This window comes from Pteronotus mesoamericanus, unplaced genomic scaffold (genome assembly GCF_021234165.1).
Source record: "Pteronotus mesoamericanus isolate MK-2021 breed Mesoamerican mustached bat unplaced genomic scaffold, CSHL_Meso_final contig_20, whole genome shotgun sequence".
In the NCBI taxonomy this organism is placed as follows: domain Eukaryota; kingdom Metazoa; phylum Chordata; class Mammalia; order Chiroptera; family Mormoopidae; genus Pteronotus; species Pteronotus mesoamericanus.
Window position 1 is genome coordinate 31,877,934 of NW_026555085.1, and position 18,934 is coordinate 31,896,867.

At 35.4% G+C, this 18,934-nt stretch overlaps 1 protein-coding gene across 2 annotated transcripts in view; it reads left to right on the top strand.

The window, feature by feature from the left end:
* Positions 1 to 18,934, top strand: part of ADGRB3 (adhesion G protein-coupled receptor B3) — a 706,145-nt gene that overhangs the window by 635,989 nt on the left and 51,222 nt on the right. For both annotated transcript variants that reach the window (XM_054569550.1, XM_054569551.1), the window contains exons 20-23: positions 10,286 to 10,436; positions 13,067 to 13,136; positions 15,874 to 15,940; positions 18,387 to 18,472. In XM_054569550.1, coding sequence (XP_054425525.1) covers positions 10,286 to 10,436; positions 13,067 to 13,136; positions 15,874 to 15,940; positions 18,387 to 18,472 — 374 coding nt within the window. The remainder of the gene's footprint in view (positions 1 to 10,285; positions 10,437 to 13,066; positions 13,137 to 15,873; positions 15,941 to 18,386; positions 18,473 to 18,934) is intronic.

Below are 18,934 nucleotides of genomic sequence, written 5' to 3' on the forward strand. Positions count from 1 at the left end.
TATGTTTGGTTTTCTCTATGGCTTAGAATTGTCAAATTAAAAGCAAAACATTGATTAAGATTTCATGGGAATTGCATTGAATATGTTTGTCAATTTGGGAAGATATAAAACAAATGTCAAGTCTCCCAAGTCATGTACCTGACGTATTTTCCACTTACTCATAACTCATATGCAGTCCTTCAGTTAAAAGTTATAACTTTCTACATGAAGCTCTTGCACATTTTTGTTAAATGTACTCAAAGTATTTTATAGTTTTTGTTATCATTAATAGTACTTTTTTCTTTCATCTGATAATCTTTTCCTATTAAATTGGTTTTATAGGTGCAATTTCTTTTCTCAGTTTCTAAAAAACTTAGTCTTTCTTTTTTGAAGTTTTTCTTCATTATTACCTTTATTTTCTCTCCTTACTTCTCATATTTTCCTTTTCTTTGCTTGACTGCTTTTCCTTTTTTCATGTTGGAATATTTTTTTCAATTATCGTATTATCCTTTGCTGTGTATTCATATATAAAGGCAAAGGCCTGAAAAATGACTTGAAGTTCTATGTTGGTAGATGTACTTATGAAAGGTAGATTTGACAGTATGTTAATCAAGGATGAGCCAGAATAGGAAGATTTTTCTTTCTCTAGGGAAGAATTTTAATCTCTGACCTGCTGACATTCTGGGAGTAGAAGTAAGGAGAGGGCCCTGTGGTTTAATATATATATTTGAACATCAACTAACTAATGATATTGGTGCTTGAGTTTAGAAACCAACCCATTCAATGATCCAGAGATTAAATCTCCCTGTTGCAGTGCAAGGCTGCACTGAGTTAAGAAAAAAAATAGTTTCAACTATTATATATAGAGATTATTCAAACAACTTTTTTTTTTTTTTTTTTTAGCCAATCCCATGTAAATCTATGCCCTCCTTCTCTTTCTGGCTCCTCTTTCCAAGTATTAAATTCTTCAAAGGTGTGCAGAGTAATGAGTCTATTACAATCAGGATTTTCATCATCGCCCCCCATACCCTACAAGCTTTTAAGCTATATTTTTTCTGACCCTGTAAGTCAGTTACACTCTCTTCCTTCAACATCTTCCGAATTTGTCAACACTTTTGAGTCCACTGTTGTCCATTGCCTATTCTCATATTCTTGTGGCTGAATAACTTGGTCATTTTAAAACACTTTGGGAGAGAGAAGAGAGAGAAATCTGTTGTAATTAACTAGAAATTTTGCATGACATTATCCATTACATATTTTGGTGTACAGAAAAATTACCTTTGTATATAATCTATGTACAGGAAATATAATTTTTGTACATTGATCTTATATTCAACCACCTTATTGATTCTTCTGATTATTTCTAATAGTTTAAAAATTGATCCTCTTGGATTTTGTATTAAGGATATGTATGCAATGATAGCAGTATTATCTCTTCTTTCCCTTTTGCTTTTCTTGTATGGTGAGGATCTCCTGTACAATCTAGAATAGTAGAAGCAATGATGGACATACTTCCCTAATTAATGATCGATGGGGATGCTTTGAATATTTAACTATTAGATATGATTTTATCATAGATTTTGAAGAGATAAACTTTATTAAGTAAAATTGTTCTCCTCTATTCATGATTTGCAATGAAGATTTTTAAAAATCATCATTGGATTTTGAATTTTTATCAAATATTTTCACATTTATTTATGCGATCATATGATTTCTTCGATCTGTTAATACAGTAAATAATATGGAGGTCATTTTTAATGTTAAGTCATCCTGCATTACTGGGCACACTTATTTGATAGTGAATCAGATACTTCTAATCTTTTCCTATGGCCTGGAAATAGTTTATAAAATAGGTATTATACATTCCTTAAGTTTGTTTGAACTCCTTGTCAATTTCTCTGAATTTTTTATCATTTTTGAAGGGTTTTCTATTAACTTTCAATTTAATGTAAGATCACTTTTTTAATATTGGGCCAGTTTTGATTATTTCTTTTTCTAGAAAAATTCATTTTAGGTAGGCTTTCAATTTTATGAATGTATAGTACCTGTTATTCTTCTATGATGCCCTTATGGCCTTTTTTATTCCTAATCTTATGTATTTTGTCTTGTCCTCCACCTTTAAAAACATTACAATTGCCAAAGGTTTAGTTGTTTTATGGGCCTTTTATTTTCCAGATTCTCCAAGTTTATGAACAAAAAATAAACTATTCATGAGCAAATAGCAAAACTAAGTAAGCAGAGTACAAAATTAATAAGACATAGCTTTTGGAAGAAAGTAAAGAAATTAATAAACTACTACTTACTACTGAGAATCCAACCCTTCCACCAAAAAAAAAATAGTTTGATGGTCATATGATCATATGATGTCATCTTGATTTTACTTTAAAGGTGGCTGTTGTTCATAAAAACCAGATTCCTTGTACCTTCTGCTGCCTCCTTTTTTTTTTTTTAAAGGGCTGGAATTTTTTGAGGGTCTTTTGTCTCAAGATGGAGACAAGTTCTTAAATTTAAAAACGGTTCGTTTCATTTGGGGATAAACATTTTTTTTCACCACCGTCCTGATTTTTTAAATTGTATTTTTCATTTACAATTTATATTCATTGTTTTGTATTTAGTGTCCAGGGGACAGCATGGTGGGCAGGCAGTATACACTTCACAAAGTGCTCCTCCTGGTACTTTCAGTACCCACCTGGCATTTATTGGCCTTTTAAGCCAGTTAGGATTTTTAAAAATATATATTTTATTGATTATGCTATTACAGTTGTGCCTATTTTTCCCACTTTGCCCCCCTCTACCCAGTAGCCCCATTCCCTCCAGCAATCTCTTCCTCCTTAGTTCATGTCCATGGGTCATGCACGTAAGTTCTTTGGCTACTCCATTTCCTATATTGTTCTTAACTTCCCACTATCTATTTTGTGCCTACCAATTATGCTTCTTAATCCCTGCACCTTTTCTTCTATTCTCCCCCTTCCCCCTCTCATCTGATAATCCTCCAAATGATCTCCATATCTATGATTCTGTCCCTGTTCTGCCTGTTTGCTTAGATTTTTTTTTTTTTAGATTCAGTTGTTGATAGTTGTGCATTTGCTGCCTTTTTAAAGTTTATAGTTTTTATCTTCTGCTTTTTCTTAAATAAGTTCCTCTAACATTTCATGTAATAATGGCCTGGTGATGACGGACTCTTTCAGCTTCACCTTGTCTCAGAAGCACTTTATCTGCGTTTTCATTCCAAATAATAGCTTTGCTGGCTAGAGTAATCTAGGCTGTAGGTCCTTGATTTCATCACTTTGAATACTTCTTGCCACAGTCTCTTCTTGTCTGCAAAGTTTCTTTTGAGAAATCAGCTGATAGTCTTATGGGAACTCCTTTGTAGGTAACTCTGCTTTTCTCTTGCTGCTTTTAAGATTCTCTCTTTATATTTAACTTTTGGTATTTTAATTATGACGTGTCTTGGTGTGGTCCTCTTTAGTTCCAACTTATTTGGGATTCTCTGTGCTTCTTGGACTTGTATGTCTATTTCCTTTGCCAAATTAGGGAAGTTTTCTTTCATTATTCTTTCAAATGAGATTTCAATTTCTTGCTCTTCCTCTTCTTCTGGCATCTCTGTGATTCTGATATTGGCACATTTGGAGATGTTCCAGAGGCTCCTTATACTATCCTTGATTTTCTGAATTTTTTTTTCTTCTTGCTGTTCTGATCGAATGCTTATTTCTTCCTTATGTTCCAAATTGCTGATTAAAATCCCAACTTCAGCCCCTCCACTGTTAGTTCCTTGCAGATTTTTCTTTATTTCACTTAGTGTAAACTTAATTTCTTTCTGGGTGTTTTTTATGTTGTTGCCAGACTCAGTTAGTTCTTCGAGCATCCTGGTCTCCAGTGTTTTGAACTCTGCATCTCATAGGTTGGTTATCTCCATTTTGTTTAGTTCTTTTTCTGGGATTTTATTCTGTTCTTTCATTTGCGCCATATTTCTTTGTCTCTGCAATTTGGAAGCCTCCCTGTGTTTATTTCTGTGTATTACATAGAACTGCTCTTACTCACTGTCTTAGTAGCATGGCCTATTATAGAAAAGGCACCTATAAAGTGTGTGGGGTGGGGCCTTAGGTGATTGCCAGGGCAGTGCAATCCACTTCACTATTTTGTAGTTCTGTGTGGTGGGAAGGGCTCAGAGAGGGCACAATGCCACTGCCTGTTTTCTGGAGGTTTGCCCAGTACTTGCTCTGTTTCCAGTCACTGCACTTAGGCAACTGGTGCCCTTCCAGCTGTTGCCCTGGTGAGGAATCCCAGAGGCAGTGGTCTGTGTACATTCCAAATCCAGGCTGGCCCTTTATGCAGAATCTCCTGAAAATCCAGCAGTTTCTTCTACCACCCCAACTCCTACTGGCTTTTACAGCCAGACATTATAGGGATTTATCTTCTTGGCACTGGAACCCTGAACTGTGCAGTCTGGCCTGGGGCTGGGATCGCTTGCCAATTTTTATCCACCACAAGTGAGTGTGGAAACATTCATTCCACTGCTGCTGCCTCTCCATACCATACCGCATCAACACGCCTCACTGCATCTATGGGCCTCTCCGCCTGTTTTCGCATCTCTGCCCCTCCTACCCATCTGGATGACTGTGGCTTCTTTAAATCCTTGGTTGTTGGACATTCATACACCTCAATTTTCTGATGGTTCTGAGTGTTATTTGTTTTGAGGTCTAGCTGTAATTCTTTTTGTGCTTGTGTGAGGAGGTGAAGCGTGTTTACCTATGCCTCCATCTTGACCGGATATCTTCATCCTAAATCAGGTTGGATTTTATAGATTAAATTTACTGTTTTTTCAGTTTCTATTTTGTTCATTTCTGCTTTTATATTTATTATTAAATTTCTTCTCTTGATTTCTTTAAATAGTCTATTTTCATTTTCTATTATTTTTAACATAAGGCTATAACTATCCTGAGTACCATAATAAAAATTTGTTTACAAGTTTTGATATGTGTAGTGCCTTGTTTTTCAGCTCTTAATCATTTATAATTTAAATTTTAATTTATCTTCCTTGATTATTTAAGTTTCCCCCCTAAGGGATACAGAATTTTAATTTTGATTTCTAATTTCATTACTTTGTAGTTTATGAAAATATCCTATTATACTTTCATGAATTCATTTTACTTTCTGTCCTAGGACTAGTTAATTTTTGTAACTATCCCATTTGTATTTTAAAGAAATGTACATGCTATTTTTCTTTTTTCCCCTTTTTAAAAATATTTTATTCATTTATTTTTAGAGAGAAGGGAAGGGAAGGGAAAAAGGGAGAAAAACATCAATGTGTGGTTGCCTTTCACGTGCCCCGCCCCGTACTAGGGACTGGCCCACAACCCAGGCTTGTGTCCTGACTAGGAATTGAACTGGTGACTCTTTGGTTCACATGCCAGCACTCAATCCACTGAGCCACATCAGCCAGGGCTATTTTTCTTATGTATAATATCGCAAAGAAAGAGTAGTCACTTTTATTGATTATTACACTTAATAATATTTTTCCATTGTTTCTCTCACTTTCTGAGAACTGTATGTTGTCTTTTATTCTAAACTTAGTTTGACATTTTATCCTTGTAGTTTTCTCAATTGTTGTTCTATATGCTTTGAAAAATTGTTATTAGTTTCATGGAAATGTGTTACTTTGGAAACTTCTTTTCTTCCTGCTGCTTTTAACAGTATGAAAAGACCCCTTTGTCTCTTTTAATGTTTCAATATTAGCATCATGACATTTGATGTTTGTATAGTACCATTTTCTAAATTTCCTTTTTTTGACCTTTTTATTCTGAATCTTCCTATGTCATTGGGTTTGAGGTATATCTCATAAATATAGTACTGGATTTTGATTTTTTAAATCTGATATAAAGGTTCTTAGCCTATAACTAGTGAATTTAAAACATTCTCATTTATTGGATTTCTGTTATGTTTGGAATTACTTGTTGTTTTGTTTTTTCTATTTATCATGTTTACCAGTTTGTTGTCCCTTTGCCCACCTTTAACTAGACTGATAAACTTTTCCTTAGTTTTATATTTTTTCCACTATTTTACAAATACATTATTTTTTTCTACCTTTTGTGGTTACCTTAACATTGTTAATATAAATGGGCAAACATATTTTCCCCCCTAACATCTAGAGTTGATCAGTTTCTCTAAAATTCCTGAGGGGTGGGGGAAGAGACTCAACATACTTTTATTTTCCTCTGCTCCCTTGTAACTTTAATCTCTTTCAACTTTTAAAGCTCATTAATATTATTTTGGTATTTATGTCCTACTGGTTATATTTTTAAAATGTAAATATGTATATTTACATATTTTTAAAATACATATTAATTTGAACTTAATGTATTTTATTATGTTTTTTTTGCTACCCATTACTTCTTTTACTTTTTTAGCTCATTCCCTCCTCCTGGACTTATTATCAATATTGGTTTATACTGTCTAGCAGTTCTTTCAGACAGAATCTTAAGGTGGTAAACTTCAAAGTTTCTTTCAATTTAAAAAATATTTCTATTTCTGCCTCTCACTTGAATAATAGTTTGCTGCGTGTACAAGTCTGTCTTCAAAGTTATTTTTCCCTTAGAATGTTGAAGACACTATTCTACTGTCTTGTACCCTGGGTTGCTCACATGGAGCCTGATATCTTATTTCTTTGTAAGTAATCTTTCTTTTGACAGAGATTGCTTTTAAGCTTTTCTCTTTATTCTTGATGTTCACAAATTTTATCACTATATATCTAAGTGGGGTGTTTGTATATGTGTGTGTTTCATCTTTATCCTATACCCAAGAGGGTCTTTAAAGTTCTAAGAAAATTTCCCATAATATTTCTTTAAGTGGTACCATTCATCTCCCCCCTCCCCCCCCCAATTTTCACTATTTTGTCTTTTTGGAAGTACTTTTAAATCAATCTGAGGACCTCGGTGTCACACATGTATCTTAAATCTCCTACTTTCCATGTCTTAAGGTGTGTTCCCAAATATCTGACTTTGAGTTGTGGTATCCTTTGGAGCTCATCTGCTTTCTGTTCTTCAGGCATTTCTCACAGTGTCTAGTCTACCACTGTTTATACTTTTCTTTCCAGTTATTTTATGAAATCTTTTCTATTATGTCTAAGGATTTGGCTTAAGGATGGTAGATGTAAACAGTGTTCAGTTTTATAATTTAAATACCTTTTCAAGTTTTGGAATATTTGTTAACCACACTCATCAGCTGTATAGCAAGACCAGATAGGGATTTGGCAAGGCAGGTGGGTCAGAATTGGCTAGAGAACCTTGTTACTGAATGTGGACCGACTCGGGGCGCTGGGCAGATACTATTACCAAAACAACACCCCCTTCCCTGGGGTCCCTCTGTTCTAAGTCCTTTGCCCACCACCCTTAGAAAATATGGCTCACAATAGCAGAGTTTGGTGAAAACCAAAGGAACTGTTTAATCAAAAGTTATACAGATTTTGAGTAATGGCTAAATGTCACCATTAACTCTCAAAATCCCTTTTAAACACCCACTAACACACACAGTTCTGCCTTTCCCCTACTGTTGCCCAGTCAGGCCAGTCAGGGGTACTGTCCTTCAGAAGAAGAACAGAAGTCCGGAGCTCAGCTAGGTGGCCTCTCACAGTTCCCAGCACCATCCGCTGTGTTGCCGCGATCTCCAGTTCTTAATGCAAACCCACCCGACATGGCACCTTCTCATGGCTCACTAGCAAGAGTCCTTTTTACCCTGTCTTTCCAGCATGGTCTTTGCATTGTTCCCCCATGGCCTGTTATTATATGCAAAGTAACTCTCAATCGCCCTGTTCCATGTCTCCCATCTCCCATGGCAGCCCACTTTTTTTGAGGGGGGGAGAGAATATCCCATATTTTTCTTGGACACCCCACGTTCTGGACACCATTACAAATCCCCCCTTTTGGGGGGCCCTGGCTGGACCCCATTACAACCTGAGGCTCTCATGAGTCTCCGTTTGGCTTGGAGAGCTGTGAAGACCTGGCCGTGGTGGGAGTCCAAAGCAGGCACATGGAGGCTGGGAAGCAGCTAAGTTTGGAGGTGATGACAGGAGGGCCCGTGGTAACAGGAATTGGACAGTGTGACAAGCTATGAAACCCGGTTCTAGAAAAGGAGTATCAGAGTTTGGGATTTTTAAGTGGAAAAATTCCCAGTATTGAGGGATCCAAGGGATTGGTCTTTGTGAGTTGATGATGTGGGAGAAGAGATCAGAGAATACAAGCGCCAAACATTGGAATGGCTACCCTTATGGAAAATGACATGTCAAATGTATAAAATAACAGAGTTCGTTTGAAAATTGCTAGTTATAAAAGTTGTATTTTTAAAAGATAGCTTGGCAAATATAACATGTAAGTAGATGAATCAGTGTATATTTCTTTATGTAAAATATCTGATTTTATACTGTTTCTTCACATGATGATGAAGCAAAACACAACTTTCTTTCTCAGGATCCTAGACTTTGCTACACTCTTCATGTAAGAGTTTTGTGATTTTAGACCTTGTTGGTACACACGCATACATGCCTTAGGTTAAGACCGCCTACCTCCATACTTGGAGCACTATGAAGACATGTATGAATATTCATCTGACCATAATAAAATGCTATTGCCTACAGAAATGGTTCTTTCTTATCTAGTTACTATACATTTCTCACACATGCTGTGGCCCTGTTGTTGTCCCAGAGAGACAGGAATTATTAAAATAAATGTCAGCAGCCCACAGTTACATGTATTTCAATTTGTATTAGAATTAAAGGGGGTATCAGGACGTCCTAAACTAGCAAACATAATATATAGAAAATTAAAAGTCTCTGTATTGAGAATCTGAGCATTTTATTATTTCTTATAAAATTTCAGTGTATCCAGCACTTAACATTTAACATTTCAACATTTTTAGACTGTTTTGTGTAACCCTATGTTGCTAGTTTAAAAATAGAGAAGGAATAGCTTTGCTAGCCCACACAGCTGAGATAATTTGGCAGAAGAAAGTGACATGTGAATGAGTATAACTGGTCTTCAGGTATGAATGGAAGTGTTCTTTGAAATTCAAATTGAGATCTGAGACTGCAGATTAGGAATGAGCAGAGTAGTCAGCCTGACGATATTTAAACCTTAATTTGGAGGGAAAAAATCTCAATACCTCTTGTACAGCAGGAATCTCAGTTGATTAAAGCTGCTATTTAATACATTATTCCTGAAACAAGAGTAATGGTTGGAGGAAGAGGGTGCTAGAAATCCGGACTTTATCATGCTGAAAGTTCTCATCTTTGTAAGAATAAACTTAAGTACTAAGTAGATTTAAGCAGTACATGACATGAGAAATCCCCTGCAGGAAAAATGGTAACGTCTTTGTTAGTACTATTTAAAGCGATGATATTGTATTCATAATCAGTTGAGCACTTGCTAAATGCCTAGCAAAGTGCTACTCAGCTTTTGTACATTATCCTTCATCATTAAAACAATCTGGTGAGACAAACATGGTAAATTTCTTTTTATAGGATTGAAAGAACTGGGAAGCTAAATAAACATCTGGTGAATTTCACCAGAATAAACAAATAATATGAATAATTTGGGCCTAAATTTTAAAAAGGTATTATCTATGAAATCATAGCTGTGCACTGCCAGTAACTTGATTAGCTTTTCAAAATGATTTGATTAGGACACACATTGTAATGTAATAACATGGAGTAATGTATGAAGTGCCCTAAAATACATGTTATTTTTGTACAAGGCTATTAGCCAAACTATTTTATGCTTTGTTCTCATATCTTGAATATCACACTTATATAATAGCAAAGTAATTTTTCCTTCTTAAAGCCTGTTGGTATGTTATCTTAACATTGACACAGATAAAACAACAAAGAATTATTGGTTATAAAGGAAGGATAGAGAATGCAGCCAAAAGAATTATGCAAGATGTCTATAACTTAAACCAAAGAAAGGACCACTGCCATAATTGTATGTCAAGAAAACATTCAAGTAAAGTGGTAATTTTAATTTCCCTTGAGTTTAAATTTACATTTAGACTTCTCATAAAAAAATTGAACACGTGAATGGAATTAGGACTTTTTTTTATCACAGATATTGTAATAAAGACTACAGGGTTTCTAATTTCCATAAATACTTACTCTGTCACAGAGGGGAGGTAGACGTTTGAAATGAAAAGCAATGCATCAGAGAGGAACAATTGTCTGAAGGACAGGTGATTTCCTTCCCGCCCCCTGACCCCCCCCCCCCCCTCGCGCCACCAGCTCCGGCCCCATGATCAGTGTGAGTCTTTTTTGTTTCCACAGAGCATCTGTACAACCACCACCGCATTTTTGCACTTTTTCTTCTTGGCTTCATTCTGCTGGGTGTTGACCGAGGCGTGGCAGTCATATATGGCTGTAACTGGAAAGATTAGGACACGGCTTATAAGGAAACGCTTTTTGTGCCTTGGATGGGGTAAGCATGTTAATATACTCCTTTGTGCTCTGGTTCAGATGACTTTGAATACTTACATAATAAAGCATTAGAGTGTAATTATCCTAAAGCTACTTTAATTTGTGTTTAATTTGATTATGCAAGTGAAAATAGGCATTTGGAACTTTAAAAAAGTAAATATAGGATGCCCTCGTAGGTCACCAGTGATGTAAGATGAGGCCTGAGATATCTACGGGCAGAAAAGCAAAGTGTTCTATGCTAATATATTCTGCAAATGCAAACTCTTTTAAAATGTACAGGACCCAAAATCATGTACATTTATCATGTACCTCCCACAAGAAAACTTTGAGGAATGCCTAAGAGCACTCAAAACAATTAAAGACTATAGCTTGCTATTCATGTTATAGGAAGAAAGCCACTCAGATTGAATGAAACCCCATGGGTAGTCAGTTGGTCCCTCAAAGGAAAAACAGAATTATTGACAAACTGAGAATTAATTAATTCTTTGCCTATCTTTATTAGGAAAATTTTCTCTTAAATTGGCTTATGAAATAGACATTTTGAAAGTCTATGCCTTTCATAGGACCAATTCTCATGTTTAATTATAATTAATTAATTAATTAAATTTAGAAGACTAGTTTTAGAAAAAACCCAGGATTTTGACATGAGTTTGCCTTTGAGTTTCAAAAGACTTGCACCAGAAACTCTGGGATATTTGGACCAAATATACAACAAATGCCCAATGTACCAGAAGAATGGAGAACAGAATGCTTGAGAGAGCCTGAAAAATTTCAAATAAGTGGATTTATTACAAAACTAGGACAATCCATGCTGGAAAAATAGGATAAAGAACACTTAAAGATTATCCATCAGGTTTCACCAAGGGTCTCTGACATCTGACAAATGTATTTGGGCTCTTTGCTCTAGTAAATAAATGAGAAAGCAGTTAAGAAATTAGAGAATGCATTTTACTTACACTTTCATAAAAATTTTGTCTGGATTTCATGTCAAAGACCTTCCAGACTTGGACTGATATTGAATTTTTTCATCAATTAGTATCATAGATCTAAGACACATAGGTTGCAGGTAAAGAAGACTCTCCTTGAAGTATAAAGAGTAGCAATGTTCAAGATTGGCAATTGCCTTATTTAATATTATTACCAAAGATCTTGAGGAGGGGTTTCAGCTGGTCTCTAAATTTACAGCTAATATTAAACAACTTTGGGTAGCAAAAATGCTAAATTGATGGCTCTAGACCATCAGGAAGTCTGTAAATGGGCAGACTAGCAGCATGCAAGTTTTATTATGGCAAAGTGCAACATAGTAAATTTAGAAAAATTTTTAAAATTTTAATTGTACAGAATGAAGACTATTCATTCTTCAACTATGTCCTAGGAGAGAATTTTTCTTTTCTAATGAACTTGTTCTAGTCAATCAAAAATGTCAACTAATGACATGGAGGAAGAGGAAGTGGAGGAGAAGAATGGGAAGGAGGAAGAAGAGGAGACATGTGATATATTATATATAATTATACATGATTTATGATATGTGATGTATCATGATTTAATTATACATGCATGTGTGTGTGCATACATTTGTATGTATATGTATATTTAGAGAGAGACCAATATTTGTTAAAACATAAGGTGTGTTCCTTGGAGGTGCTCTCCATAGTTCTTGTCATTAAGTCTCATAAATGAATATGGAGTGACTCGAAAAGACTGACAGAAGAGGATGGTAGGAAGGAGGGAAAATGAGAAGGAGAAAGAGGAGGGGTGGAGAGGATGCAAGAAGGTGATTACATGATGGATTTTACAATTGAAAAAGGCAAACATAGTCTTTAGGAAAAGAAGGTACCGCCAGAACTTACAAAAGAATTTAAACAACATAGATTAGACTGAGCTCTTGTCATGAAAATACAGGGAGGTTCCGTTAAACTTGAATAAAGTATGATTCATACAAACATAAACTAAAAGATGTTAGGTCAGATTTGGTTCAGGTGTGCGGCCAAGTGAATTCCAGGAGAGACTGAGCAATGCATAAAGTGCTACCTATCTAGAGGTCTGGGAAGAGAAATTGGCATATATTTTCTGATCTTCATTCAGAATTATTAAAGGGGAATAATCAGGAAGCACAGAAATTAATTCATTAGAGCCCTTAACCCTGTTCTTACATTCTTGTTATTATAAGTAGATCATAAGGAATTAAGTGATAAGATTAACTTGGATGTGGATCAAAATTTGGCCAACTCAATGTTCCATTTCTGTGATATTCCATCATACAAGGACATCCATTTTTTTTTTTGCCTTTCTGATTTTATAACTATAAATTTTCTTTATAACAGTGTAAACCCCTAGGGAAAAATAATTTAAAAGATATACTAAATCTCTGTTATTAGTTTCCTTTAAACTCATGTCAAATGCGGTGGTAACCTAGCAACATCAGAGAAGTGCACTGAGTTAAAAACCCAGCTGTCGCTCTCATATTTCTGTACTTCAAAGAAATTTTGTAATGGAAAGATACTTTATGAAGTGATTCATCCAAAGACATTCCTCCAATTTAGGCATTTTGAGTTTATCCAACCTTTTTTTTGAGCCAGTATGCACAGTGGTTAGAGTGGAGTGTAAAGTGTGACAATGTGTTTCTTACAGGTTTACCAGCGTTAGTAGTGGCCACATCAGTAGGCTTCACCAGGACGAAAGGATATGGCACTGATCACTAGTAAGTCCATCCACTGTGATAAGTTATGTTTATAGTCACTTCATTAGTCTTGGTTGGCACTGCTGATGGCTTGCATTTTGTTATTGAGTCATTAGCAATGGTAGGGATAGCATTAATGAGAAATGATGTAAGGTAGTTTAAATGCACAAAGTTAGGAAAGAAATGCACAAACACTGTTCAGAATCCTTATTTCCATTTCTAATTTTTTCATGACACAAGTGTATTTGATTTTTAAGATATTTCAGGATGCACGTACACATTCAATCTCAAACACACTTTTTTTAGAAGTAGGTAAATATTGTTTACCTTTTCGAATATGATCTGAGCTTTTAATTTTATTGATGATAATACAAACTGGTATCAACCAAGTTCGATTGTTGTTGCTACATTAGGGTAATACTGAAACTTACAGAACAGGAGAATCAATAGATTGCAGATAAGGAATTGCCTGGGCTATGAAAGAAATCCGAAAGGAGAAAAAGGGGTGCTGTATCATCCCATCCTAGTCATAGCTGTGATATGGATAAATTGTGTGTGAGAATTTACAAGTAAAGCTTATATTTAATATTTTAAATGTAAAATAATGCACTTGCATATTTTTACTTCATCATATTTTTCAAGATGAAGCAATTGAGAAACAGGGAAAGAGATGTGCCTCTTATTGTAAGAATAAGGTTATTTATTTTTATTGTTTACACTATTACAGATGTCCCCATCCCCCCGCCCTTGTCGCTTCTGCCCAGCCCGCCCTGCCTTCCCTCTGGCCATCACCACACCGCCGTCTGTGTCTATGGGTTATGCATATATGCTCTTTGTTCTTGCTCCTTCATGTTCTTTCATCCGGCCCCGCTTCCCCTCCAACAGCTGTTGATCTGTTCTATGTATCCAAGCCTCTATTGCTACTTTGTTCATTAGTTTATTTTATTCATTAGATTCCACATATAAGTGAGATCATATGGTGTCTGTTTATCACTGGTTTATTTCACTTAGCATAATAATCTCCAGAAGAATAAGATTTAAAGTGAAGTGTTCTGTTTAACTGTCTTTAGGTTGAGGTAAGAATCACAGCTAAGTAGGCCCTCTGGTGGGTTGATCCAAACTGAATGCTGCAAGAGACATCACTTCACCTGCTCATCCAAAAGAAACTTCCAAAGAACTTAAGGAGTTTGTGTTATCAGGGCACTTTTTTAAAATGCCATCTTGTAACATCAAAAGTAAAGCAAAACCAAAAATGCCTCCCTAATAGCATATGTTGAGCAATGTTTACTACAGTACTATTTCCCTCTGGTAATAGTACGTGTTTGGTGTAAATCCAGTATTTGAAAGGCACCGTATTGGGGGCAGGGAAAGAATTAGGAGTATGGATGATATGATTCCAACTTTCAGGGAGTATTTGATAAAAACCAAATACAATACAACACAACAAGAGTCATAAGTTTGAAGATTAATTTACACAAAAATATAGTAGAAATTTAATGGCAGTCTCAGAGACAGCAAACTGAAGCATTCTATCAGACTAAGAGTTTTTTCTCAAGGTATTTTATTTAAAAAGTTAATATTAAGTTGTCAACCCCAAAGTGGGAAAGTAGAATTTTATCTCTCTGTTGTATGGGAAAGAGCAGTAACTAAATGCAGACTTCGAATATTCACATAGACACACATTTGTATTATGAATGTATTGATACAGGTGTGGGTGTATGTATAATTCCAACATAAAAAAGCTAATTAAGGTATAATTTGCATAGAGTAACATTTACCCTATTAGGTTTAGAATTCTATGAGTTTTAACAAATGCTAAAGTCATGTAACCACCACCACAAGCAATACAGAAGTTTATTATTAGAACAGATATAGAACAAGTATTGTTAATTGTTAATTTTGAAGGCAGCATGCCAATTCTGTGGACTGAAATTAATATAGAAAAGGGTCAAATTGGTGGGTGAAACGGTAAGCATGACCCTTGGCAGCAGCCGTGGGCGATTGGTCCCTCCTCCTTTCCGCCTATGACCCTCCCAAACTGCACATGCAAATGAGCTGCCTTGCAAAGCCCCCAGCGCCGAGCCCTGGGCCCCTCCCTGTCCCTGTACTGCCACAGAGTGAATATTTCTACACAAGTGGGTTGCTGTGTCCCTATCAATGCAAACCTGCCTCTCTTGGTGAATTTAGTAATCAAAAGTTTATCATTAGTGAATTTTCTTAGTAGTCTGGGGGAAAAAGTAAAACTAGAAGAGAAAAGCATGCAAACTTTAAATTATCCATTTGCCGCAATGATGGCTTTTAAATCAATTTCTCCCAGTACCTCAATGACCTCAAGGAAGATTGGGTAAATGGCATGTCTAACATGCTCAAAACTGTTCTTGCTTAAAAATGTATTTGAAAAATTCTATAATGGATATAAGGCAGCATTTACAAAGCTTAATAGTCACCTTTCTACTGAAAGTAAATATAAATACTCACTGCAAAAATAATTTGTCTAAAACGTTTTAACTGCCTGAAAGTCAGACTATATAATAAAAAGTTTCTTTTCCGTGAGAGGTATACTCATATAGTATTTCTCTCTCACGAACTCCTCTAATTTTAGCTTCTTCCACATCTTCTATACATTTTTTTTAATTACAAAGCTTTGAAAGATGCCAAAATTCCAAGGCTAGGTGCATGATTCAAGTTATTTGTATCACACTTTTGTGGTTTAACACATAGCTAATTTTTGTTAGTTTTTATCTGATTTCATTTTCAGCTGCTGGCTCTCTCTTGAAGGAGGACTACTCTACGCTTTTGTTGGACCTGCAGCTGCTGTTGTGCTGGTAAACTTCGAAATCAACTTTGTTTTCTTTGAAATCAACTTATTTTTTTTTCTTAGCAGAGAAAACACTACTTTGTTTCAATTAGAGTAATAATTTTATGTTTGCTGTGTAGAAATTTTAAAGTTATATGAATTATTACTTAATGTTGAATATCAACTGCCATCCAGTCCTTTATTACTCTGAAATATTCTTATGTTGAAGACTGAAGAAAATTAAATGTGAGAGTGTGGAATTTCTCTTACAGTAATTTCATATTTCTGAAGAAGTTTAAGTTTTAAGAAATTCTTTAATGTATAGAATATCATCATCTATGATCATTTCACCTTTACACTATTCTATATGATCTACATAGTTATTAAGACCTCTTAATCTTAATAACTGCTGCTGCTACCAAGTATCAATGAGAAAAATAGATAGCCTTATGTCAAAGTTTCTCAGCCTCAGTTCTGCAGACATTTTGGGCCTGCAATTTCTTTGTTGTGGGGGGCTGTAATGTGTATTTAAGATTGTTTAGCACATCCATGGCCTCTACCTATTAGATACCAGTAGTACCCTCTAGCAGTAACAATTAGAAATGTCTCCAGACATGTCCCAGTGTTTCCTGGGCTTAAAAAATCACACACAGTTGAGAATCCCTGCCGTATGTTGCGCATAAGGATTTAAAATGTTTCTTTTTGGAACTGTAAAATAATTCCTATGCATGTTTAATTGTAGGAACATGAAAATTTCCTACCAATTTGTCCTTCTCTCTCTGAATTTATTGATTACAAATTTTTCTTGTCCAATAAGTTTTTGGAAAATGTGAGGGTGTAAAGAAATGGTCTGAATTAAATACAAAGATCTATATCACTATGCAATGAGATTTCTAATTGGAAAATTACCCTTTGGTTTCTTGAACAACTCATTCAATAAATTGGGAGCTAGCAGCACTTTTCATAACTCTGTGACTTTTTCTTCCTTTAAAGTTTGCTCTCTAAACTATGACAGAGAGCAAAAACTATTAAAGTTTCATGAGAGAAATCAAGTCTAGGCATGAATGTTAGAGAAGAGCATAGGGAAACTGAAACCATTAGATACACATTTACTGCATTGAATTTTTATTTACTCAATTGGATTATTTCCCTAAATTACTAGGCTAATATACACATAACCCTAAAATGAAGAAACAAAGAGTATGTGTACAATTGAAAGACAAAAGTATGGTTTTTGGCCTGGTGATGAATCTCCTTATGATTAAATTGTAGATAAATAGAATCATGAACTATACTTGTTCTCTTAGTTCACATAATGAGAAGTGTGAAGATTAGTCTCTTGTTTAAATGGTGTCTCATCAGGAAGCTATTAAGAGTGACATTAAGTCCCTACCTAACAAGTGCTTTGGATCTTTCTTAACCAGCAATTAGATAGATTTCAACTTTATATTTAATCTGGCCAAAGTGTATTGAGAGTTATTCTTCACTAGTTATTTTCTTAACTAGCTATTCTGCTTGTGAAAATCTAGTATCAATGTAGTCTTCACTAATTTGTGTTGGGAGAGCACCAAGATTCTGTTGATCATGGGGTAGGAAGGAAAAAAGAAATATTTTCCTTGATTATCTTGGTTTCAGCATTGGACTGGATTCCTTTATCAGGAAGTGTGAGTAGGTTAGAGAGCATTGGGCACTCATTGTAATGAGCTGCTGCAAATAGACCACAGTTATCTCTGCAGCTTTTTACAACTTTGCTTGAGGAAAAAAAAAATACTACATGTGTGATTTCGTTTCACCCGTATTTAAATCCTTTTAAGTGAGAGTAAGTGTCTTAGAAAATGCTGAGAAGTGTTCAATAGAGCACATTATAAGAAGTGATGTTAGTGTCCCTCTTTAAAAGGATGGTAGTGAGTTGAATAGGCTTTCCCCTTTGACTAGAAAAATGCGATGCATCAAAATGCTCCCCACCCCACAGGAGAAATGGCCACACAGCATGAGGAATTAAGCAGCCTGCTCTCCCTGCTGGGGGCTAGGAGTAATCGTGAGCACCTTTGGCAGCCAGGGCTCACTCTAGCCTGACACAGTGAGACTCAGAATCTTTTGACTCTCAGGCATAGGGTAAAACTCATGTAGCCAATTGATTTTATTCAGGGGTGACTCAGAAGAATGCCAGATTGGCATAGTATGGCACCATTTAAAAGTTAGGCAGCTGAATGTTAATTTTCTCAGTGTTAACTGCAAAACATGAAAATCAAATGTACTTAATGTACTTTAAAACTTTAAAGTAACACACCACTGTTATATTGTTCCGGATTCCTTTATGCACTTAAAAAATATTCGAGAAGTGCTTCCTGTCACTGCTATTGTGAGTCTTTACTTCTGTGGTGGTTGTAAATTAATAGAGATGGTTTTCAGGAGAAAGAGACCTGATGCCCTTCAATATCATTGAAAGGTCAACCTTTGTTTCTGTTTGACAGGTCAACATGGTGATTGGCATTTTGGTATTTAATAAACTTGTTTCCAGAGATGGGATCCTAGATAAAAAGCTCAAACACAGAGCCGGGTAAGCTGCAATTGGTGGATTTTGAAGGTTCTTTACCAGTGAATCCCATACTCCAATTCAGATCATCATTGACTGCATTTGACTGTGCCTTGAATTTTGTTATCGATGAAACTGTGTGTCTGATAGATTCTGCCATTCAAGCTTCCAATGTGCTGTTCTCAAGTCATGTTGCCAAAGTCTAAGAATTTAAAAGACCATTAAGAAAATCTGGTTTTGTGTATATAGCCTGTTTGTAAGATAAGATTTAAATGTGAAGGCTAGAGTTAAAATACTTACCCTTAGGTGGGGGTTTTCCAATCCCCCTAGATTTGTTCACAGAGGACATGAGGGTATATTGGACATAGTGTCAGTTTGAGACATAACTGAAATGGGGCAAGCAAATCTTAGTAGGGAGAAAATACTGCATTTTCTTTGATTACTTGAATATATCAGAAAAATTCTTGAAATAATCATTCATTAACA